This window comes from Acinonyx jubatus, chromosome C1, assembly GCF_027475565.1.
Source record: "Acinonyx jubatus isolate Ajub_Pintada_27869175 chromosome C1, VMU_Ajub_asm_v1.0, whole genome shotgun sequence".
Taxonomy (NCBI): Eukaryota; Metazoa; Chordata; class Mammalia; order Carnivora; family Felidae; genus Acinonyx; species Acinonyx jubatus.
In genome coordinates, this window is record NC_069381.1 from 37,341,512 (window position 1) to 37,366,002 (window position 24,491).

The 24,491-nt window shown below is 51.2% G+C and overlaps 1 protein-coding gene and 1 long non-coding RNA gene across 2 annotated transcripts in view; one reads left to right on the forward strand and one right to left on the reverse strand.

The window, feature by feature from the left end:
• Positions 1-10,171: 10,171 nt before the first annotated feature.
• On the forward strand, positions 10,172-23,023 carry LOC113599370 (uncharacterized). The gene is made up of 4 exons (XR_003420197.2): positions 10,172-10,352; positions 12,287-12,336; positions 18,136-18,467; positions 22,714-23,023. It is a non-coding gene; the product is annotated as an uncharacterized LOC113599370 (long non-coding RNA).
• The window catches only part of TRABD2B (TraB domain containing 2B), a 217,586-nt gene continuing 211,131 nt past the window's right edge, over positions 18,037-24,491 (reverse strand). Inside the window, exon 7 of the mRNA XM_027059252.2 lies at positions 18,037-23,469. Within this exon, the coding sequence (XP_026915053.2) occupies positions 23,250-23,469 (220 nt within the window). The 3' untranslated portion in view covers positions 18,037-23,249. The remainder of the gene's footprint in view (positions 23,470-24,491) is intronic.

Here is a 24,491-nt window from a genome sequence, read left to right on the forward strand (position 1 = left end):
CATTGATCAGCCCACACTAGACGGGGGCCCCGAGGAAGGGAGTGAGGACCTGGGAAGGCCTGTGATGAGATAAGTGACCTGGTTTTGGAGGAGGGGAGGATCATCAACAGTGACTGCCCAGCAGGAGGTGCTTGAGGTGATATTTGAAGGTAGCCCAGAGTGAACCAGGGGAGAAAGGAGAGAGGGAATTTCTGGGCAGAGAAAACAACACATGCACAGGGCTTGTGGTCAACGAGATGATATATCTGAGCAACTGAGAAGAGAAATCAAGGCCAAACCAGAGGGAGGGAGAGAGGGCAGGAGAGGAGGATGGAGAGGGGACGGGTCTGGTCCACACAGCACCTCATGCACAATGGGGATTGTGGTCTTTATCTTAAGAGCATGAAAATGGGCTGAAGGGTGAGTGCAAGGTAGGTGACATGTTCCCGGTTGTTCCTGGAGATCGGTCTGGTTCAAGTGTGGACAGGGGCTGAGAGGCTTGAATGGATACAGGGAGACTGGTTGGGAGGCTACGCATCAGCTAGCCAAATTGCTTCAGCTAAGCAGTGCTGGCAGAAACGAGCAGGTCCAAAACCCTGAAGGGTGAAGTTGACAGGACATGGTCATTCCTACTGCCCGACTGCTGGTGTTAGCACTTGGAGGGATATTGCTGCCAACACTGAGATAGTGAATCTCAGAAGATGGCCATGTTTGGGGAAGAAGACGCTTGATGTTGGACACATCTGTAGGGACAACCATTTTCCCTTCCTGTTGTTTCTACCTTGGGAACAGGCACTCCCACCCTTTCAGAAGAGTCGGGAAGCGAAGCTTCCTCTTTTTCTGCTTCCTCCTTCCTAAGGAAGGAAATGACTTATCTGCTAGTGAGACTGCAAGGACCAGGTGTGACCCCACCACCTTCTCTTTCTTGTTGAGCCCTGCCTGCCCGAGGACTGACATGTTCTGCTCCCTTCCCTTTTTCACGTGGAATGTACATGGGCAAGGGCATGTGGGGAGGGGGAGTGTAATCTTTAGGATTTTCAACATAGAAGGTCATGTGTCCACAGTCAGAGATAATTTTACTTTTTCCTTTCCAGTTTGGATGACTTTTTTTTTTTTCTTTTATTGTTTAGCTTAATTGCTCCAGCTAGGACTTCCAGTACTGTGTTGAATAGAAGTGGCAAAACTGGACATCCCTGTCTTGTTCCTGATCTTGGAGGAAAAGCTATCAGTCTTTCACCAGGGAGTGTGATGTTGGCTGTGAGCGTTCCATACATGGCCTTTGTTATGATGAGGTACTCTCCTTCTACTCCTAGTTTGTCAAGTGTTTGTTTTTTTGTTTTTTGTTTTTCCTTTTCCATTTTGCCTGCCCCCTACTCCCTACTCTGGCGACACTGATCTGTCTCTATACCTATGAGTTTAGTTTTTTTTTTTTTTTAAAGAGATTTCACACACAAAGTGATATCATCCAGTGTTTGTCTTTGTCTGTCTGAGTTATCTCACTTAGCATAATGCCCTCAAGAGCCATCCGTGTTGTTGCAAATGGCAGAGTTTCCTTCTTTTTGATGGCTGAGATAGATACACATATACATTTTCTTTATCTGTTCACCCACTGATAGACAGGTTGTTTCCATGTCTTGGCTATTGTGAATAATGCTGCAAGAAACATGGGAGTACAGGTATGTTTTAAAGATAGTGATTTCATTTCCTTTGGAGAAATACCCAGAAATAAAATTGCTGGATCACATGGTAGTTCTATTTTTAATTTTTTGAGGAACCTCCATGCTGTCTTCCACAGTGGCTGCACCACTTTACATTCCCACCAATAGTGCACGAAGGTTCCTTTTTCTCCACATCCTCGCCAACACTGCGTTATTTATTGTCTTCTTGATGCTAGCTATTGTCAGGTATGAGGTGATATCTCATTGTGTTTCACATTTTCCTGATGATTAGTGATGTGGAACACTTTTGCATGTGCCCCTTTGGAAAACTATCTATTCGGATTCTCTGCCCATTCTTTTAAAATTATTTTTTAATCTTTATTTATTTTTGAGAGAGAGGGACAGAGCATGAATAAGGGAGGGGAGGGGCAGAGAGAGAGGGAGACACAGAATCTGAAGCAGGCTCCAGGCTCTGAGCTGTCAGCACAGAGCCTGACGCGGGGCTCGAACCCACAAATGGTGAGATCATGACCTGAGACGAGGTCCGATGCTTAACTGACTGAGCCACCCAGGTGCCCCCTGCCCATTTTTTAATGGGATTGCTATTGTTGTTGTTTTTGCTGACATTGTGTTGAGTTGCATGAGTTTTTTTATATATTTTAGATACGAACCCTTCATCAGATATATATCTTGCAAATAGTTTTCTCATAGATTGCTTTCTCATTTTGTTAATAATTTCCTTTGCAATACAGAAGCTTTTTAGTTTCATGTAGTCCCGCTTGTTTGGTTTTGGCTTTGTTGCCTTGGCTTATGGCTGCCAAATCAAAAACATATTGCCAAGACTTATGTCAAGGAGCTTACCTCCTGTGTTTTATTCCAGGAGTTTTATGGTTTCAAGTCTTATGCTAGAGTCTTTCATCCATTTTGAGTTGATTTTTGTGTCTGGTATAAGATAGCAGTCCAGTTTCATTCTTTTGCATGTGGCTGTCCAGTTTTCCCAGAACCATTTATTGAATAGACTATCCTTTCCTTGTACATATGTGGCTCCTTTGTCATAAATTAATTGACCAGATATGTGTAGTTTTATTTCTGGGCTTCTATTCTGTTCCACTGTGTCCCCTTTTATGTCAATACCATGCTGTTTAAATTACTATAGCTTTGTAATATAGTTTGAAATGGGGAAGTGTGATGCCTTCAGCTGTGTTCTTTCTCAAGATTGTGTTGGCTACTTGGGGTCTTCCATGGCTCCATATAAACTTTAGAATTGTTCTATTTCTGTGAAAAATAACATTGGGATTTTGATAGGGATTGCATTGAACCTGTAGATTGCTTTGGGTGGTATGGACATTTTAACAGTACCAATTCTTCCAATCCATGAGCATGGAATCCCTTTCCATTTATTTGTGTCTTCTTCAATTTCTTTCATCAAAGTCTTACAGTTTTTAGTCCACACATCTTCTATCTCCATGGTTAAAATTATTCCTAGGTATTTTATTCTTTTCGATGTAATTATAAATGAGATTGTTTTCTTAATCTCTCTTTCTCATAGTTCATTATTAGTGTATAGGAATACACTGACTTTTTATATTGATTTTACATCCTACAACTTTATTTTTATTTATCACTTTTTAAATAAGTAATTGGCTTATTTATTAGTTCTAACAGTTTTTTCAGTGGATTCTTTAGGGTTTTCTATATGTTGAGTGTTTTTGTTACAAAAGGGTGTTAAATTCTGTTAAATGATTTTTTTCTACCATCAGTTGAAATAATCATGTAAGCTTTTTTTAAGAAATTTTTTTTAACATTTATTCATTTTTGAGAGAGACAGAGAGACAGAGAGATGGAGCTCAAGGTGGGGAGGGGCAGAGAGAGAGGGAGACAGAATCCAAAGCAGGCTCCAGCTCTGAGCTGTCAGCACCAAGCCCGATGTGGGGCTTGACCCCATGAACTGTGAGACCATGACCTGAGCCGAAGTCTGACACTTAACTGACTGAGCCACTCAGGTGCCCTGGCTTTTTTTCAATCTTTGCATTCCAGAAATAAATCCCATTTGGTTTATATTGTTTAATTCTTTTAATGTTCTGCTGAATTCCATCTACTGGTATTTTATTGAGGATTTTTGCATCAATACTCATCAGAGATATTGGTCTGTAATTTTCTTTTCTCGCAGTGTCTTTGGCTGTGATATCAGAGTAATGCTGCTCTATAGAATGAGTTTGGAAGTGTTCCTTCCTGTTCTGTTTTTTGGGAAGAGTTTAAGGGGCATTGGTGTTAATTCTTTATGCCATGTCCTTTTGCAGTGAGGGGCATAAACTCTTCTTCACATTGACATTGGATCTGTTTATGTGACTTGATTTGGTCAATGGCATGCTGGTTGAATATGACTGCAGAATATGACCACTTTCAGGAGCTTGATTCTTCATGACTGCCATGAGAGGAACAGCTCCAGAGTGCCACTGCACCTTCAGATTGCCCCAGCCTGAACACACATGGAGCAGGCCTGAACCCGACCTTGTAGCCTGGGGCTCACCTAGATGACCTTCATCCTGAGCAAATCTACCCCGCTGAACCCAGACTAGAACCGCCAAGCTAAAGCTGAGCCACAGTCTCATGAGCAGGGGAATAAATGTCTAAGTTTTGGACAGTTTGATATACAGTATATTTGTGGCAGTCACTGACTGATATACAGGACCAGATCCTGTGCTACGTGCAGACTTGAATTCAAAAGGTGAATCAGACACTATCGCAGTTCCCTGGAGCTCACAATTTAGCGGGAGTGGGACTGGGGTGGGGTAGTAAAACTTGAGATAATTTTTCAATTCTAATTTCCAAAATTCATATCTAAATCAAAGAAGCAAATACACATTTTCTAAACGCTTCTTTTATGGGAAGCCTTGGGCTATACTTAAAAGATGAAGTCAGCAGATTAAAAAATGCTTGCTAAATCTATATGGTGTACCAATGGCAGGATCTAACTCATGATATAGTAAGAGGCATCCAAACTGGGAAGGTGCCTTTATTGAATGACACCATCCAACAGCACATTTAATGAGCTCAGAGACAAACAGCTGATTAATGAATGAGGTTAACTTGACTCTTTACCCTTGAGTTGTGTGAAAACAGGGATGCTAATGATTTGGCTATTTTTATTTTTTGTTTTGTTTTGCTTGGTGTATAACGATGATGTCATGAAAACATGTTAAAACGCATTGGAGCACTTTTTGGTCAAACATGAGGTTTTGGTGCAGGTTGAATGTACTGGACAAATACATGGCTATGTGAGCAGAGGCAGACAGCGGAGGGACAGCCTGTATCCAGGACACTGCATGGCTCATCCACTGAGAACACTTACCTCCATGGGTTTGCCTCCCAGTGGTGATGGCACCTTCTACAGGGTAGACCAAATCACAAGTTTTCTAAATATACCGGTACTGACTTTGATATTCAACCCTGAGAGTAAGTTTATAATGAAGTCAGAATGACTATGAAGGCACAGATGCTCTTTGAAGAACTCAGAAGATGTTTGTTCAAGTTTTCAATCTTAGGGTCAAGTTGTTTTATTTATTAATCCCTTGATGGCTTGGAGGAGTAGTGTTACAGGGTGGAAAGCACTTAAGCCTTATTTTATTCTGGAGGAAGGAGTCAAAGGAGACGAAGGAGTGAGGGTCAACTGATGCGTCAAGGCCCTGGAGGAGGTGAGGGAGAAGGTAGGGTCCTAGGTATGAGAGGAGGAAGAGGGCACCCCCATTAGCTGACACCAGGGGTGATTACATGGAAGCAGTCAGTTTGGCTGGCATACTGAGGTCAGGGCCGGGCAGAAAGTTGAGGAAAGTTGAAGCCCAACCAAGGGCCTCAGTGAAGATCTTCCCCTGTGAGTGAAGGGCACAGGAGTGGGAAAGAATAATAAGGGACAGCAGAATAAGAAGACTCCAGGGATCAGGGGCTGACAGAGGCACAGGGGTGGGGGGCTTGGTGGGGTGGGATGGCATGGATGGGTGGTAGGGGTGGGTGTTCTGTGTCCTGATGAGGCTGACTGAATTTGTGCCATGCTGTCTGCTCAACTGTGTGACTTTGCCTTTCAGAAATGCTATTCTTCATGATTTAGCTCCTGTAGTGCCTTCTCCAGGAAGCCTTCCCTAATTCTACTCTGCTCCTGTGGTCTAGGTGGGGCCCCTCTTGGGTGCTCTGGAAGCCCTGAGGTGTTCTTTCCGCCAGTAGCCTTCCCAGAGTTTGCAGGCCTCCTTCAACTTTTTCTCCCCAGACTGTGCAGGACATAGATGTGGGCCTGTCCTGCCAATCTGATAATTTGGATGAGGAAGCCAAGGTGGTAAGCTTCCCCTTCTCTCAGTCAGACTCAGACCAAATGACTGACACAGGGCAAATCTACTTTTCCTGCCTGGCATCCCTTCCCTGCCCCACCTCCCCTGTGGCTCTGTCTCTTCCTTCTCTTCTTACTTTGAATCTTCCCTTGGCTGCCTTCTTCTTCTTCCTTTTCTTCTTCTTCTTCTCCTTCTCCTTCTTCTTTTCTTCTTCTTCTTCTCCTTCTTTTTGAGAGAGAGAGAGAGAGATTGAGAGGGGGAAGGAGCAGAAAGGTAGGGCGAGAGAGGGAAAGAATGTTAAGCAGGCTCCACACCCAGCCCGGAGCCTGACTCAGGGTTTGATCCTACGACCGTGAGATCATGACCCGAGCTGAAATCAAGAGTCAGATGCTTAACTGACTGAGCCACCCAGGTGCCCCCACCCCTTGGCCGTCTGAGGGGGTGAGTTCCATCATTCCTTCAAGGAGCCCATGGGCTTCCTCTGCACCTCCTCTGGGACTTAATTTTCCTACCTGTAACAGAGGATACTAACACATCCTATTTAGGGTTGTGGAGAGACTAGAATGAGGTATTCTTGTGCACAAAGCCCAGAGCCTGGCACAATAAATGGAGGTCCTTCTCGCCCAACTCCAGCCCCTCCCATCCCCCTCACCAAGGTATGGTTCTCTGACTCTGTCATTAACTTGCATGAAGTTTCCCTCTCTGAGCCTCAGTTTTCCCATCTGGAAATCACCACCCTTAACATATTTATTTATGCCCCACTAGAGTGAATCCCTTGCAGGCAGGGCCTGTGTTTGATTTACCACCCACGGCATCCCTAACACTCAGTGCCAGGCTGCGCCTAAAGATGAACTCAATCCGTGTCAGCGCTCATGGCCACTGGTACTGCTTCTGTGGTGGTTCCTGCCACTGTGACCCAGAACAGTGTCCTTAATAGTGCAAGGGTGGGGCAGCAGTCCCTGGTTGAGAAACCCTGCTGTTAACTGGTGGTCCACTCACACGGGGTTGGAAAGAAAGTTGTTTGCTTCAGACTCTAGTCATATCCCCGGGGGCATGTCTTATTCATCTGCGGCTCCTCAGGGTCCGCCAGGAATAGACATGAGCACACATCTGAGATCTGGCCAGTGGGTCAGTCCCTGAGTTGAGGTCTGGGATCAGGCCTCCAATCTGCCTGTAATTATACACATCTTGTTAACATATGTAACCCTAATGTCACCACAAGCAGAACTTTTCAACGTTCACACCACAAATATTTTTTGAGCATGAGCTGTGAGTCGGCCAGTGGAGATGGGGCAGAGAAGGTGTGAGCCACGGCGCTCTAGTTCTTCTAGAGGAGTGGTTGGCGGGCACATCAGGCACAGAAAGAAATTTGCACTACGGACGGGTGGGGAGTAGTGGTGTGAAGAAAATGCATACAGGGTCACGGGTGGAGAAAGCCCTGGGCAGTGCTTTATACGGATGGTCAGGGGAGAAGGTGGCAGGGAAGCAGAGAGGTGAAGAGGGCGAGAAGATGTCAACAAAGATCTGGGGGAAGAACATTATGGGCAGAAAGAACAGCAAGCATCAGGTCCTAACACTTAAAGGTGCGACGGATGTTCGAGGAATGGTAAGAAGCAGTAAGGTTGGCTTGGGGTAAGCAAGAAGAGGGCAGGGTGTGACCTCAGACCGGACCCGGATCAGGGAGTGCCTAGTTGGCTGGGGTAAGCAATGGTGATTTCATTCTGAGTCTGATGGGAAAGCACTCGGGATGCCGGGATGCAGGGATGGGGACTGCCATGATCTAATTTACATTTAAAAGGACCATGTGACCTTGTGGAAGGTAGACTGGGGTTGGGAGCAGCAGGGAAGCCAGTTGGGAGGCTGGAGAGATGAGGCAGCTCAGCCCAGGGTAGTAGTGAGGGTGAGAGTGGCCCCGCTTCTGCATGTATTCTCATGGTGGAAGCAACGGCATGGAAATGATAGAGGGAGTGTGGGAAAGAGCAATCACGATCAACTCCACAGTGTCTGCTCTGAGGGACCCGGTGAACACTGGCACCGTATACTGAGGTGGGACACAGAGGGAGGAATGGACTGGGGGCAGAAATCACAAGTTCCATTTTGAAGATGCTTCCTGACATCCAAGTGCAGAGGCCCCTCAATCAGCTGGATGTCAGGCGGAGGCTGGGCTGATGTGTAGCTTTGGGACTCATCCCAGACTATTTAGAGCCATGGGATTGGCCAAGGTCACCAAGGGAGTGAGCGTGGACAGAGAAGAGGGTTCGAACAGAGGGAGCCATTTAAAAAAAGCAGGCTACCTATAAATGGGATTGCATCAGTGAGACTGACGTGAGCTATAAGGGGGCAAGTGGTGTAGTGTGAAGGGGGTCACAGGAGAAGGAGGCTTCTGCTTGGCCATCTAGGGACAGTTCTTTGAAAGATGGAGTCAGGCCAGGGGCCAAAAGCCAGTAAGATGGGGACACGACAGAGTTTGAGACCCCAAACAGCAGGGACTGAGGCTGGACCGGACCCCGACTTAGGATAGTTGAAAAAGCACAGATTTAGAGTCTTATGGGCCTTAATTCTCATTCTTGTAGCCACTTTTCAGTTGTGAGGTCCCAAGAAAGGTCCCTGATCTTTCCAAACCTCAGTGTCCATGTCTATATATCAGGGCCCGTAGCACTGACACCTCAGAGCCATGGGCAGGCAGAGTGTGTGAGTCACAGCAGCACCCTGCATGGGCACGCCCAGAAAATAAGGGCCCCAAGAGAGTGGTTGTCCGTGGTTGATACTGGCCTTTTCCATGTGAGACAGGAGGTTGAGTGCCACAGTGGTGAATCAAGATCTCATTTTAAGCCCAAGAGGAGCGATTTTCAAGGATCTCGTGTGGAGAGTCCTTTGAGCAGATGTTTTGCCACGTGTTGGTGCCCACTAGATGATGCCCTGGTTCTCTCTGTCCTCAGAATCCGGACTCTGACAAACTCTCCTGTTCAGATGTATCCACACAACAAAATCTTCAGGCTTTTTTTTTTCTTTTTTAAATATATCTTGGACTTCCATTTTGAGAGAGTTTGAGCCTTACCCTGGAATGAAATTATACACAGCCTACTATGTACTTAACACAATCATAATTGGGTTTAATTGTTCTGAAGCACCACATCAGTGATTATGTGAGAAAGGTGACCGAGGCAGCTGGGAGCAGAATCCCCATGCTGGTCTGGTTTGGTTTCTTATTCACCTTTCCTGACTGATGGCTGCTTATGTGGCCAACCCCACTGGCCTGGTTGCCAAATATAAACTTCTGATTGATCTGGTTGGACTCGGTGGGGTACAAAGAGAGAACAACTTTAATTTCTTTCCCCCAACCATTCCCTTCAGCTGGTTATACGGTCCCTTACCATCCCTGGATCATGTCTTGTGTGGATCCAACAGCTTTCCTGTCAGTATCTGGTGTTGGAAGAGTCTCCTTTTCCTGTATTACAAACTCTCCCCTGATCAAAATCAATCTAAATTTCTCACCAAATTCGAAATGTTTGTCTCCCGCACAGCTCCGTTCAGCTCAGAGTAAGCCCTGTGATGTCTTCCCCTCTCTGGAGGCTGCCAGTGGCCTCTGCTAGGCCAGGCAGGAAGGTGAGCTGAAGAAAAAGAGGACATCAGTGCCCTCTGGGTGGCATTATGATCATTCTCAAGGGCGGTGTGAAGATCGAACTATTCTTTACAAGTCAGGTGGCACATAGCAAGCTCTCAGTAAACGGGAACAATATCTGAATTTCTGAGGAGTCGTCTCACTTCCTCCAACTAGATTGGGTGTCAGTTCGTCTTGCTAGTCCAGAGATGGCTCCCTGCCACCATCTGCCTGGCCTGCAGGGCTCTCTTTGATGACACTTAGCCAATCTTGAGCGCCATTATCTTATTTACTCCTGACAACGGATCCTACAGAATAGGTATTATTATCGCTCCCATTTACAGGTAACAAAACCGAAGCTCACAGAGTTTGAGTCATTTGCACAGGGTCAGTTTGTAAATAGCAGAACTGGGATTTAACCCAGGCTTGTGTGATTCCAAAGCCTGCATGAGTCCTACCACTCATGTTACTCCGTGACCTCCTTGCCCTTTGTCCTGTCTTTGTTCCCTCTGCCAATGACTCTCTTCACTCTGGACATAATAGGGCATCTCTTTGAGTGAAGTCACTTCCTGCTTGGAGTGCACCCTGGAAATGGGTCCCCCACTGCTCAGTAGAATGACACTTCCTGTGTTGCATCATAATAAGTCCCCACAGCAGCCGCTTTGGTAATACTGACTCCCTCCATTTTCTTTCTACTACTTTTTAAGCTATGTAAAGTTGCGCTTTCACGAAAAGCATCCAGTTAGCGTCGCTTCAGCATCAATCTCGCGCCCAACACTGGATTAGTCATGAAGGGTAAGGTGTTTTCTGATCTTCGGCCTTGGATCTATTTTGAGAGATAAGATATGTAAACAAAAATTTCCAGCAATGCCAAGATGTATGGAGTAGGTGAAGGAGTACAGGGAGTCAGTACCTTAGGAGCTCAAAGGCAAGAGCAGTCTGCTGGCTGGTGGATGCAAAGGTTAAGGGTCTGGGAGAGCAGGTAGTAGAAGGTTGCCTGGGAAACGCTGGGCTGGTGCTGAGCCTTGAAAGCCGGGTGGAATTGGGATAGGTGAAGGCGAAGAGGACGTGTCTGGTGTGTTTGCAGCAAGCAGGATGCGGGCGCCTGGAGAGGCAGGAACCCAGCATGGGTGCAGGGACATGTTCTTCCAAAGGAGCCTCTCTTTTACAACCACGAGCCTCTTTGCTCCCTGCTTGGGGGATTTTTATGACCCCATCCATCTGTTTGCAGTCAGGTTTGCTTTGAAATTCAAAAGCTGAAAGGGAAGTGCTATATTGGAGCCAGAGCGGGCTGGGCAGCTGTCTCTGAGAAGGAGGGAGTGGCTTCATGGCGCATAAACCACAGCAGGCAAAGCACCTCTTCTTGTAGGCCTGCGTTCCTGGGAAGCCTGGGAGCAGGAGTGCTTGAAGGGGTGGGGGACGATCAGTTCCCTGGAGGAACTTCTCACACGGGTCTGAGCTGGCAGCCTGTGTGCCCGGCAGCAGGCAGCCCCCGCAGATGGAGGCCGAGCCTGGACATTCAGGGTTCCTTCAGTGGGGGCTTCGTGCCTGCTCCGGATCCGGCGGCCCATGTTTGTTTCTCTTTCCTGCTCTGGCTGACGGGCCCGGGCCCGCTAGGAGAGTTGGCTCAGTCCTCCGTGCCTCCTGAATTTCCTGGCCCCGCTACACCCCCTGCATTCCTCAGGAGCCTCAGTAGCCCAGAGAGACAAAACTTTTTTCCATCTTCTTGAACAAAAGACTTTTAGTGACAGTCGTTGATCAACCCCAAATCCACAGTAGGACTTCCAAAGAGTCAGGGCTTCAGGCCCCTGACTTCCCTCAGCCCCACATGCCCTAAGACCACTTTCTAGCTAATGGCCTTTGCCCGGCCCAGACGCCTCCTCTACCACATGTCCTCATCTTTCCCGACAGGCACACAGCCAGCAGAAGTCCGTATCCATCTCTCTGGGAAAATCCTCCCCGGTGGCTCCTTCTAACCCTCCCATGGCTGCTCTCTCTGCCCCCATTTTAAACACCCGTGAGCCTTTTCTCCACGCCACAAGCCACCACATACCTGGGCGTGCCTTTGGACCTCTGTTTAAAGATGGGCTCTGCTCGAATGTGTCTGAGGTGCCAGAGGAGGCATCCGGGGTCGGGTGAAGGCTGTTAGCTAGGAGGTGGTCTTAGGGATGCGGGGCTGAGGGAGGTCTGGGGTCTGTAGTACGGCTTGGAAATCCCTACTGCACATTTTGGATTTGATCGATGTGGAGCTGGAGCTCCTGCGCCCTGGAGAAGTCAATGGCCCTTCTACAAGACAGTCAGGCTGCTGGGCTGCAAACCGTTAATGGTGGCAGCAAGTCGGTGAGCTTTAGCATGTGGCCCAAACCAACGCTTTAGAGCAGGTGTTTCAAAGCCGAGGAGCTGAGTTGAGAGGTTGGAGGGTGGAGGAAGATCTTGACGTTCCAGCCTAGAAAAGCTAGGAGACTCTTTAAAGATCATCTGCTCTAAGTTCTGCTTTTTTCACATGGGGAAACTGAACTTCAAGAAGGGGGTGTCATTGGCCTAATGTTACAATCAGGTCCATGGCAGAGCAGGACTGAAACCCACTTTGGGGCTTGAATTAGCCATAATCTTCCACTTACACCCCTTGGGGTCCCTGAGTGAAGATTGGGGGATGGTGGAAGTTCAGGGCACACACCCCTTTCCTCTTTCAACCCTCATAATAATGCGCATTGATGTTGCCTTTGCAGAAATGAAGCACTTCTGACCCGTCGTCTCAGTCACCATTACAAGCTACAAAGTAAGTTATCTTCATCCCCATTTCCGGGACGAGGCAAATAAGAATGAAGGTTAAGGGACATGCCCGATGAAAGGTGACCAGTAAGCAGCCAAAGGGAGTCTTGGGCTCAGGCCCGTTGCTCTTTGCAATGTATCTCTCTACCTCCCTACTCCTTGAAGGGTGCTACTCTCTTTTGGAAAATCAGGCAGAAAAGGCTGGAGTAGAAAATAAGGTAAAAGGACGTTAGATGAAGATCCTAGGATCTGGCACAATCTCTCAGGACTTCTCATTTTTCATGGGTGAAAGAAATACGTAGAGCAGGGTTTCTTAGCCCTTCCAGGTTCAATGTCCCATTTGATTACAAATATTTTATAATGTCCCTTTCTATACTGACATATCCTAGGCCCTCATGGTAACTCTGTGGGATCAGGGCTATCCTCTCACATGCTGCTGATGGGAAAACTGGGACTCAGTGGGAGGATGAGATTAGGCCCAGGGCATCAGGCTTTTACACAACTTCATGCCACTTGGTGCTAAAGCTTCCTGGGCGGCCTGCTGTCCCCAGGGCAAAGTCCAGTGCCACAGCTGGCAGGTGACAGCCTCTCACACCGGACCCCAGCCACCACCCGAGCCCAGCCTCCTGCCACAACCTTCCCTGCACGCTCTAGGTCCGAAGCCAGTGGGTCCCTTCAGTTAGGTCCCCAGGGATGCACTGTTCGTCTCCTCCACCCCCACCTCTCCTGAGAACTCAGGCGCGGGACCAGTCTCAGGTATAGACTGCGGTGTGAGAATCAGCTCCTGAGAGCCGGCCCCCCTCCTTCTCTGCCCCTCTTCCTATCTCGCCCTAGGCCAGGACCCACCCACCCCTACCACCTCAGGGAAGCCAGGGTGGTTAGCAAGGCCACAGATCCATCAAAGACGATAATGCTGGCATGCCCTGACTTTTTTGTGGCAGGCATGGCTCTCAGCACCCTGCGTGAGTTAGCTCACCGAATCCTTGGGCGACTGCACACCAGAGAGCTCCAGGGATGTGCTTAGGGTCACACAGCTGACCGCTGGCTCCCGTTGGCTCCCTGATACTGTACCAATTCCTAGATGTGCGCAGCAAGTGGTCCGGGCCTGCCCTGGCTCATCTCTCTGGCCATATCGTCCCCAGCTGCCACCTTGCACACTGCTCCCGGGCACGCCACAGCATCTGCAGGCCCCCGGCTTCTTGCGGGCTGATCTCTGCTGCCCGCCTGAGTGGCAATCACAGTTAACCTGTGTGCTGGGCCTTGGTTTCCAAAGCATTTTTACCTGCACCATCTCATTAAAACCTCACTGTAACCTGTGCCAGAAGCAATTTTAGTATCCTCATTAAAGAGATGGGGAAAAAGACACTGAGAGGGGAAGGCGATGCCCAGGGCCAGGCCCCCCGGCTCCCTGATGACCAGCCATACCCCAGGCTGAGCCTGGACAGTCCTGGTGGGGAGAGGGACAGGGGATGAAGAGCGAGGGGCTGTTCTACTGAGTCTGGGGAGCCAGGCAGGCCCTGGAAGCAGTTCGTGTTGTCAAGTTTCCCTGGGAGGAGTAGAGGGCTTGCTCCCAGGGCCTTCCCCTAGGGGTCCCTACATCCTGCCCCCCAACTCCCGCCCCGTCCCAGCCTCTGTCCCAGGTCCCAGGCTCTTTGGAGAACCTGCAGTGTTCCCATTCCGGTGGGCCTGACCCTCCGCCTTGACCTTCTCTCTGACTGCTCGTTCCTTCTCCCCATTCCACCTCTCCAGCACCGTCGGTCTCTCTCTCCTCAGTCCCTGGCTCCTTCTCTGGATCCTCACCCCGTCTTTCTGTGTATTGTTCCTTTTCTTCCCCAGTTCCTCCCTCCCCCCTCCCCCCACCCCTTATTGCCACCCCCTTCAGCCCCTTCCATCCTTCCAGAGTCTTGGGGAAGACAGGAGGATGAGAGTTAAGAAGTGTCCTTCGGGCGCTTGCCTGGGGGCTGGTGTGTCCAGGTCAGAGATGTTATCATTCTTTTCTTGTGACTGATCAGGGAGGAAGAAATGGAAAATATGAAAAAAGAAAACACAAGAACTGTTTGTAGCCCAGACCAACATGAAAAAGGTTTTATGAATATTTTCTGAAAATAATCTCTTTTTACGGTGCCGTAACAGCGGCCGGCCCAGCTCGCCTGGCCCCACGGAGCCCGGCCCCGGTCAGCCAGGTCAGGGTGCGCTCTCTGCTGTGGCAGGCCTGGAAGTAGTGATGTCGGGGAGGCTTTCCTGCCTGGCTCAGGGAACCCTGGAGCTCCCATAGCCCTTAGCCCACGGAAGCCCATGGCCCATCTACGCTTAGTTTTTCTGTCTACCTGTAGCCCGGATGTGGCTCAGGCATTCCTGCTCCAGCATGCCTGGTTAGGATCATCCTGGACACCCAGCGCTGTGGCTGAGGTCCAAGCCCTCCTGGAGTCCCTGAATTCCCGGGGGCTCTCACTCCTGTGCCCTTCTTGGCCTCCAGCTCCCTGTCGTTGACCTTGCCACATCTGCCTCACACCATGCCAACCTGGCCATGAAATCAGCCCCCTTCCGTGGTTCTCCCCATCCCAGATCTTTACAAGCGGCGGGGAATGTTCTGGAGATTGGCAGGGCAGATGGAGCTGGGGTTCCCACGGCAGCCAGGAAAACGCCCGCCATCTGCAGGTTTTCTCCCCAGTGGGAAGGCCTCGTTCCCACCGCCCTCGGTGCCTCTCCATCTTCCTCACTCCTCGCCCCTCCTCCTTCCTTCTCTCCATTCCTGCTTTCTCTTGCCCTCCTTTTCAGGAACAAAATGAAGAAACTCCTCCCGTGAGCATAAGGAGTATCTTCCCTCCCCCTCCTGTGAAAGGGGGAGGTGTAGTTTTCCTTTCTACCTCAAACCCCTGTGAGGCAGTCTTCCAGAGGTGTTGCTCTTTCTCAGAGGGATTTAGTGAACACAAGTTGCTCCTCCTTCCATGCAAAAGAGGAGACTGAGGTCCGGAGAGGGGCAGAGCTCGCCCAAGGCCACACAAGCAGACCACGGCAGAGCCGAAGCTGTGGTCCTCATTGCAGGGGTGCGGGGGGCGGGCAGGGTACTGTCTGACGGTGCAGCTGAAAGGTTTGGCGGCAGGGCTGCAGACGTTCAGGGGTGGGAAGGAGGGCATCAAGGAATAGAAAGATGGATAAGGAGTGAGGGCACAGAGATATGTACAAGACAGCAACAGAGACAGGTAGAGGAGAGGGAGATAGAGACGGCCTTGGCCAGCCTCTACGCTGCGGTGGGAATCTCTTCTCCATTGAGAGTTACCCCGTCACACACCTCCCGTGCCAGAGAACTTACTACCTCCTCAGCACTGTGACCTGGTTGTGGGGTGGGGTGTGGGGGACAGGATGTATGGGCCGCTAGGGACAGCTCCTGGGAGCTGGAAACTTCCCGCGGCTTCCCCCACGGGCTCAGCTCTGAGTTTTGTATCTGTACAGAGAAGCCTCCCGTCTGGAGCGGCTCTGCAGAGATTTGGGGCTGAGACAGGGTTCCCCTGCATCCAACGCTCAAATATGAGACCGGGCAGCCTGGCTCTCTCCAGTAGAGCACCTCAGCGGGAGCCAGCTCAGAGCAACGGACTCGGTCTGTCAGGGCAGGAGGGGGCATTGGGGCTCCCAGGTTAGGAAGCGCAGACCCTCGAGTGTACTGCGTACAAACACTTGAGTGTTCCCTCTTGCCACCTGCTTGTCCCCTTAGTCACCCATTCCATCGTTTCTGAGACCCCGTTCCTGGCCACAGCTTGTCCTGCAGGGAGCACTTCACGTGAGGACTGTGTCTCCCAAGGAAGGGCAAGGGCTCACTCTCCCACTGGGCTTCTAGGCAGGTAGAGGCAGGAGCTTCATTTCATGAAAGCAGCTGGTGTGTGAGGGCCAGAGGACACGGGGGTCACAGGCCACAGCAGGACTTCTCAGACCACTGGTATCAACCCTGCAGACCAGTGTGGCGGCGCAGGGCAGGGAGCAGGCGAGGGCCCTTCGTGCACCTCCATCCAGAGTCGGGTGGGTGGGACTGAGGTCTCGCCGGCCTCCACGACGAGAAAGAGGCTCGTTGCATGGGGCCACGGATGGGTCCCGACCTAGCCCACCTGGCCTGTGCGATGGGGACGCAGACACCCCCTCGCCCTCCTCATGGGCCGAGCCCACACGTGGCAGCTCAGCACAGCCGAGTGAAAGCGAACACAATAGTCTTGGGGCTTGACTCCTTGGCGCTCCAGTCTGGCTCCAGCATTTACAAGCTATGTGATTGTGGTCAGGTTAAGCTCTCTGCGTCCCAACTCCTTCATCTGTAAAATAGAGACAGCGGGGAGTAGTCGTGAGAAAGAAACGGTTTCGGGCTCGTGAATGTCTAGAACACTGTTTGTGCATCACAAATGCGCGCTACGCGTTAGCTCCGGCCGTATCGTCTGTATTACCTTTTTCTGAAGGTGGGTCCCACACGGCTGGTCCGTGTAACTCTTGGTAGGAGCCAGCGAGAACGCGTCGACCACGGCCAGCGAACCACCTCTGGTGAAGGCCCTGTGGTTTCAGAACACGGGGAGGCTTCTCCCGCTCCCAGTGTCTCAGGACCTGCCCCCTCTCCCAAGGCCCAGGGGTGAAGTCTTTCCTCTGGGAACTTGTGCAGGAGCACCATCTGGAGAGCCCAGCCCGCTGACGCTTGAACTATGACGTCGGTTGTGATAGAGAAGGAGGCTTTTAATCGGTTTTCCTTCCCGTTCTTCTTCCTCTCCTTCCTCCTTGACTCCACCGTTCTTCCACGGGTACCTACTAGCTGTCAAGTCCTGTGCTCGGGGCTGAGAACTCAGAGATGAACAGCCACGGTCCTGGCCCAGGAAGGGGAGGGGAAGGGCAGGCACATCGTGTCATTTGAGCACAAGCCAGGTGCACAGGGAGCAGGTGCTGTGGGAACAGGGTGGGGGAGGGGGAGGAGTGGCTACCTCCGCTCAGGACCCTAGGCTTCCTGGAGCGGACACCACCAGGTCTGGGCCACGCAGGATGTGTAGGAGCTCCACAGAGCAATGAGCAAGGAGTGGGGGAGGTGCGGAGGGATGGGCAGTGCTGGGGAACAGCATGTGTGAAGGCGAGGGGCGGTGAAGGCTAGGATGAATTTAGGAAACATGGAGGGAGGCGGTAATGGGAGTGTTGAATACCAGGAAAGGAATCGGAAAACTGAGAACTTCACGGTAGAGATGCTTCATGCCGGGAAGGGGCCAGGTCACAGAGGGCCTGGTGGGAGGGGGAGGGGACTGCGGAGCACAGCTGTAGGTGGCAGTGGTTCAGGAGAGGGCTAAGACGCCTGGGCTGGGGTGGAGCAGTGGGGGTGGAAAGAGGGGGAAGGTGAATAAGGAAGAATTGGTTGGTCTTGGTGAGTGAGGGAGTGAGGGAAAGGGGGCCCTGAGGGTGAACCCCAGATCCCAGCTTTGTGGCTCACGTGGGCAACTCCTTCCCTGGCCCCGTGGGCAGCTCATTCTGGCTGGACAGGGCTATCTGGATCCCACTTGGCCTGAGGCCTCTCCAGTCACTGGACCCCTGCCCACGCCACCCTCCCAGAATCTGCCCAAGTTTTTGTATGGAAAATGGGCCCGTTCCAGCTCTTCCAAACCACTGCCTCCGGTCTTGGACCTCCAGAGGTGATTTCCCCAGATGTTCCCTGGCAGGAGAAGGGGAGCCACCAGCACACAGAGACACCATCCCGCGGAGTTCATAATGTCTTTTATTAATATATTATGCTACAAAAATATTTTTGGCAAAATAACATTAATAGCATCTTTCTTTGTCTTCTGTATTCTTAAAGGACTCTTCATGATAAATCACAGAGGTGAGGGGAAGAGGTGGTTACAAGAACAACATCACCAGTATCTTTCAAATACATTAAGAGCTGAAGCTTGTGTCACATAATGAGTCAGCAGGGGACCTTCTGCAATCTCTTTGAGGCCCAGGAATGGGGCAGGAGCTCTGTCTGCCCCTCCTCTGAGCTGGAACCTCCCTTGGCCAGGAGTCAGGCCCTGCTGCCCCAGCCACTGGGGCCCAAGATGTCCCACAGCCTCGCCGGAAATGTCTGAGACTCGGGTCCCATCCAAAGCTCACTTTGCCCGCAGCGGGTCTGGGGACGGAGCAACCCTTAAGGTACGCTACTCCACCACCTTTCCTGCCTGTGACATAGTCCCAATCCCAAAGCGGCCCGTGGGGCCTGGGAGGAAAGCCGATCGCTGAGCCAAAAGGGCGGTGGCACCTCACCTTCATGGGGCCCTGAGATTGCACACAGCACTCCTGCGTGCTAGAACAGCACAGGCAGGAAACGAGGTCTCCATTTAACAGATGAGGAAATGGAGGCTCAGAAAGGAGCAGAGACTTGCCCAAGGTCACCCAGCAACGTGAAGGAGTATCCAGAGCACCTCTGGAGAGGAAGAGCCAACATTTGGATAAAGGATGGGGAGATCCGAGGGCGGGTTGATGCTCCCCAGAAAGGGCCAGATAGGGGGTCATTCAGTCCTCACGGCTCATCTCTTCCCTCCCCACATGCTTGAGAGCAGGGAGGGAAGCAGCTCCGGGCTGGGGCCAGGGGCCCTGGGTTCCAGTCCAGCCCTCCCCCACCACCCACAGCCCCCCCTGCCTTAGGGTAGCAGGCAGGCCTGCCAATGCACGTCAGGCCTGGCTGGGCTGCTGAAGAATGGGGGTGTGAGGCTGGACTGATTCCTGAACCCTACTGGTTTAGACGGCCAGCCCGGGTGATATTTTTGGCTGCTTAGATTAATTTTTGGAAAAATAACAATGTTCAAAGAACCTGAGCATTACAGAGCCAGGAGGGACCCTCAATGTCATCTACACCAGTCTCTTGCCAAGACTTCAGCTCTCATGCCACATCTCCAGCCAGCGGGCCTACTGCCCTGCTCACACCTCTTCTGACAGGAAACTCACCACCTGCAGGGGACAGCTTTGGCTCTGTAGAGATTATTCCTCTAGCAGAGCTAAGGTCCGTCTCTCTCCTTTCCTCTCTTCATTCCTTTCATCCTCCTTCTCTCTCTACACATCTCCTGAGTGCCCCCTTCATGTCAGACGAGGATACAAAGATGAATTTACGTGACCCCTGCCATCAAGGAGCTCACAGTCTGATAGGAGAGCAGGTACACTATTACACAGTTTCAACACTGATCAGCGGGTGTTGTGATAGATGCGAAAAAAGCACAGAAGAATCACAGGGGGCTTCCTGGAGGAAGTGCTATCTGAGTTAATCGTCAAAAAATGAGGATCTGGGGAAAGATAAGGGAGTTTCCAGGTCCAGGAAACATCTGTCTATTCTAGAAATGACAAATAGGATGGCTGGCAGAGTCAGCAGGGTCTGATCACGGAGGGTCTGGAAGGCCAGGCCAAGGGCTTCCGTTCTTATCCCACACTCGCTATCACCGGCCCCAGTTCTGTTCTCACCACACAGGATACCATCAAAGCTGCAATGCCCAGGTGGAACTTCTCTTGGCCTTCCAGGTGGTTTTCACAAACTTTCCTTGTGGTGGAGGACTGTTCTTTGGGATCCATTGTGACAACGGCACCGGGCTGGAGACTGGGCAGGCAGAACAAGGGTCCTGAGCCCTGAGGCTTGCGCAAGTCTAGCTGAGGCTAGGCAGGAGATGACAGAGCATTTCATATGAGAAAAATCAGCTCGTGGTTATTTGGTGCAAAGGTAAACTTTCCAGTCAGTGCAAGTTTCCACGCTTCATAGACTCCGGATCTTTGAATCTCAGTGCTGGAGGGGCCCTTGGTGGCCCTTTGCAGCTCCCGGCAGCCTAACGTCTCCATTCTCCCTGCCTTCACCTGGCTGCTGGTGCACCAGAGCAGCCTGGAGGAAAACCAGAAGTGCATGGCCATGCTGACAGCTCCCCGAACGCCCCTGGGTCATTTGGTCAGTTTTCCTGAGACACAGGGGACCTAGGGCCACCACTAACATGCTGCCTAATCCCAGACAGGTCACTTAACCCACTGGGTCTCAGTCCTTCCATCTTCTCTGCCACCTGAAGGTCAAACACAAAAGCCATAAGAAAGGTACACAGATGCTCTCAGAGCAACAGGGGACTTTACGAGGCTAGACATGTAGAAAGTGCCGGAAAAAAATGTCAGCAGTGGTGGACAGATCGTGCAAAGTGTGTAAGTGGCTACTGACGGAATGGTGGTTCCCTGGCTCGGGATGAGAGAATTCCAGTGCCCCAGCTGAGTGGATTTCCACAGACGCCTCAGGTCTTCTGGGACATAAGTCAGCAAGCTCAGTTCATTTCAAACCCTGGCCGGTGGGTGGGCCTCAGGGATCGGTGAACTTAGGCTGTAGATGTCGGGTCAACATGGGCTCTGGCCTGTCCCATTGGCACATGCCTACCTAATCAGCCCGCCTACCCTTCTGCCGCCATCCATCTTTCTCTAAACACTTGAGTGCTTGCTTGAGGGAAAGTTTGGAATCTCCCAGTCTGTCCAGAGGAGGGATCTGGGGAAGGTGAGGGCTGAGTCTGTCTGTGGTCAGGGGCCTAGATAGGAGAACCTCTAAAGTTGCTTCTAGGAACGTAGGACTGGTCTGCTTGTTCCATCGCGATGATGAGGAGTTCCTCCGGGACAGGCAAGGTGCATAGATTAGGCCCCAGCACAGAGCCTGGCACTGTGTGTGCTCGATAGTCACACACTGTGTTAATTTACCTCTTTGGCCCCACGCCTGGCACAGATCTGGGCATGTAGTCAGGTACCTGGACTGTTTACCCAAATGCTTCATCTTTAATTAACCTCAAGCTCTATCAGGGTGCATCTCATGCCACACTCTGCCCTGAACAGAGGGAAATCTGGCCTATGTATTTCTAATTCCTTTACACTTATCTCATCCAAACAGTGCTCTGCACGATCTGTCTGATGTCCAACAAGCCTTCTGTGCCTGCTTTATAAGTCAGCTAAACCCTTTCCCACTCAGAAATAGGAAGTCACATTTCTGCCAAAGATAAACGGACTCCAGCCCTGGTTGGGGTCAAGTTCAGTTTATAGCGTGGTGCCCATGGGGCCCGCTGGACCCTCTGAAGCAGATCTCGGGGCTCCTGCCAGATCTCAAGCTCAAACACGTCCATCCAGGGCTGAGATGAAAAGAATTTAGCTGCTGGCCTAGATGCTCATGGCACTTCTGACCATCCAATAAGCTGCCCAGAATTCCATCTCAGGAGGGAGACAGCTGCTGGACTGGGCATAACGGCATTGGGTCTAATCAGCCAATGCCAGGCCTGCCGGGAAAACCCACGGTGCGGTGATGCTGTGTAGCACGGGGCTCGGAGTCAGCAGACCTGGGACTCCATATTACTCTTACTGGTATTATCTGTCAAATGAGGGGCCCTTTCTGCTCTCAGTTTCCCAAAGTCTGTGAGGAGTTAGGGCTGGAAGGCAGCTAACCTCAGGCCTCTGCTTTCTCAGCTACCGCCTTGGAGGCAGAGGAGGGAGGTCAGTCTCTCTGAGTCTCAGTTTCCTGCCTGCCCCATTTGGCTGCTCTGCCTCCCCGACTTCCCACCCCACAGCCTCTCATTTGATAGGAAAGCCTCTCATTGTCTCCGAGATAAGACAAGTTGGGGCATGAGACACGTGGCACAGGCTGTTGCTAGAGTCCTTTGTTCAGAGGGGCCAACATGAGTGACTGTGGCCAAGTGGTCTCTTTGGCTGGAGCAAGAAGCTTGTGCTGGCCCATTTGGGTGAGATCTGCCTTCCCTGAAGCTTCTCTGTGCAGAGAGAACATGGCAAAATATGGCCCAGGGACAAGCATCATTTCTGAATCATGCTGGTCTGGGGCCATGTCCCAGCTAAGTGACCTTGAGCAAGTCTGTTGATCTATTTGAGGGGCTCAGTTTCCTCATCTGTGAAATGGGGACAATCACATTTCACAGAACTGGCATGAGGATCAGTGATAAAGTGAGTGTGCAAAGTGCCTGCCACGATGCAGTCTTTGGATAAATGGTGGCCTTCATTAGGGTTATTATTACCATGTGACTCCTAGAGCCCCTGTCCCTACTATGCCCACTCCTGTCCTTTGGCCCAGCTCACTCTGTTTGGCTATGACTTCAACAGGTTCTTCTGTAAGCCAAGCTTACAGAAGATGAATGATGCCAGAACAGAGAGGTCTGGATTCACATCCTGGACCTCCCACTTGCTGCATGACCTTGGGCAACCACCTTGCTCTCTTTGGATCTCAATGTAACCATTTGACACATAGGGCTGGGGGATGACCTCCCTCAGCGCCAACATCCCTCCCCTCCTCCTGTGCTTTGGTCAAAACACTTACCAAGAACTCTGGAGGGCCAGTTCACAGACACTCAGGGTTTTCAAAATAGCAGCATTCTTTTCCTAAAGTATCTTCCCACCCTAGGATGCATCCACGGGAGGGAAGGATCGTCGGCGTTCACATCTCTGGCTCCCCAATCCAGCTTCACAAAAGCTAAGCCTGTCTGCCTGCCCCTCTCTCTGAGGACCCCGTGGCGGGAGAAGCCAAACCGAGGCACCGGAGGCTTCTGCCGATCTAGGAGCAAGCCGGTTAAAAGCCACGGTCTGCATGAGGTTGCAGGTGTCCTGGCAGCCTGGGTTCCCTTCCTGGGTTGGTGTTGGGGCTAATTAAGGGGTTAACATAGGCCACATAAAAATAGTTTTATCGGTAGAATAAATACATTTTTCTTTTTTAATATGGACACATATTTTACAAAAGAGCCCCATAGCACTATGGGAAATTAAGATCCTTCTACAAAAAAGAAGATGTAACTCGGGTACGATAAAGCTCTAATGTTCTAACGGATCCCGTCTGGACTGCCCACGAGGTGTCGGGCACCCTGGAGGTGGTGGCACGGGCAGTGGGGTGTGGCCGCAGACCCTCCTGTGGTTTCTCTGGCTTCTCTGCACTGGTGACCAAGGTCAGGAGGGCCCAAGGGTGTGCAGAAGGAGGGAGGCTGTGATGCTGGCCAGGATGGCAAGGAGGAGGCCCAGGGCAGGCTGTAGGCGGTGGGGCGCTGAGCTGCCGGTGGGCCCCTGCTCTTCCTGCTGCTGAAGCCGCTCTGAGAGCTGCAAGGGTGGCCCTGCGGTCCCGGAGCTGTGCGTGGGCTGCAGCGGCAGCGGGGGTGGCGAGGCAGCCGTGCTGGAGGGAGACAGAGAGCAGAGAACCATGGAGTCACCTGTCAGTAGCCTCATCCTGGGATCTGGCCTTGGGTTCCGAGGCGACAGTGAATCTGTTTTCTTCTCATGTCATTTATTTATTTATTATTATTGTTTAGTGTTTTTTCATTTGTTTTGAGAGAGAAAGAGAGAGAGAGAGAGAGAGAGAGAGAGAGAGAGAATCCCAAGTAGGCTCTGTGCTGTCAGCACAGAGCCCGATGCGGGACTCAATCTCACAAACCATGAGATCATGACCTGAGCTGAAATCGAGTCGGATGCTTAACCAACTGAGCCACCCAGACGCCCCTCTGTTTTCTTCTCAGAAAATGGAGAAGGAGACAAGGAGCCGGGCAGGGAAAGTGAGTGGCCCAGAGCCACACAGCCAGCCGGCTGGGTTCCCGAGGCCTCACAGGTAACAGCCTGAGATGGGTTCCAGGGCAGAAAGAATTACAGTGCCATGAAGGAGATGGGTCTGGGGTCCCGCTGGGGCAATCAGCTTCCACATCTGTGTCCTCAGGTGCTGTCCTGCGCCCTCCCCTCCCGCTGGAGATAAACAGGAAACAAAACACCGTCAAACCCCACCATCTCCTGGCCCTGGTGATCACAGCTACCAGTTATGGAGAGTCTCTCTGGCCTCAAAACAAACCTTCACAGTGGGGCTCATCACCCTCTTCACCAGATGAGAAAGCTGGGGCTCAGGGATAGATGGCACCAGGTCCCAGGGGGAGGGGGCAGCACCCCCTGGGAAGGAGCCCTGGGTCAGCTGCCTTTTACACAAACACAGGGAGTCTTAGTGAAAGGTGTGATCCTTCATGGACTTATAAACATAGAATCTGGTTTTGGAGGCAATGGGTGAGATTGTTGGCTGAAGAGAACCTATGAAAGAGAGAGGGAGAGAGAGACGGAGAAATAAAGAGAGATTAAGTACAGAACAAACAGGCCGGCTGAGGCCAGGGCCGGGTGTCGCGGGGAAGTGGAGGGAAGGGCAGGGCCAGGTGATCGGCT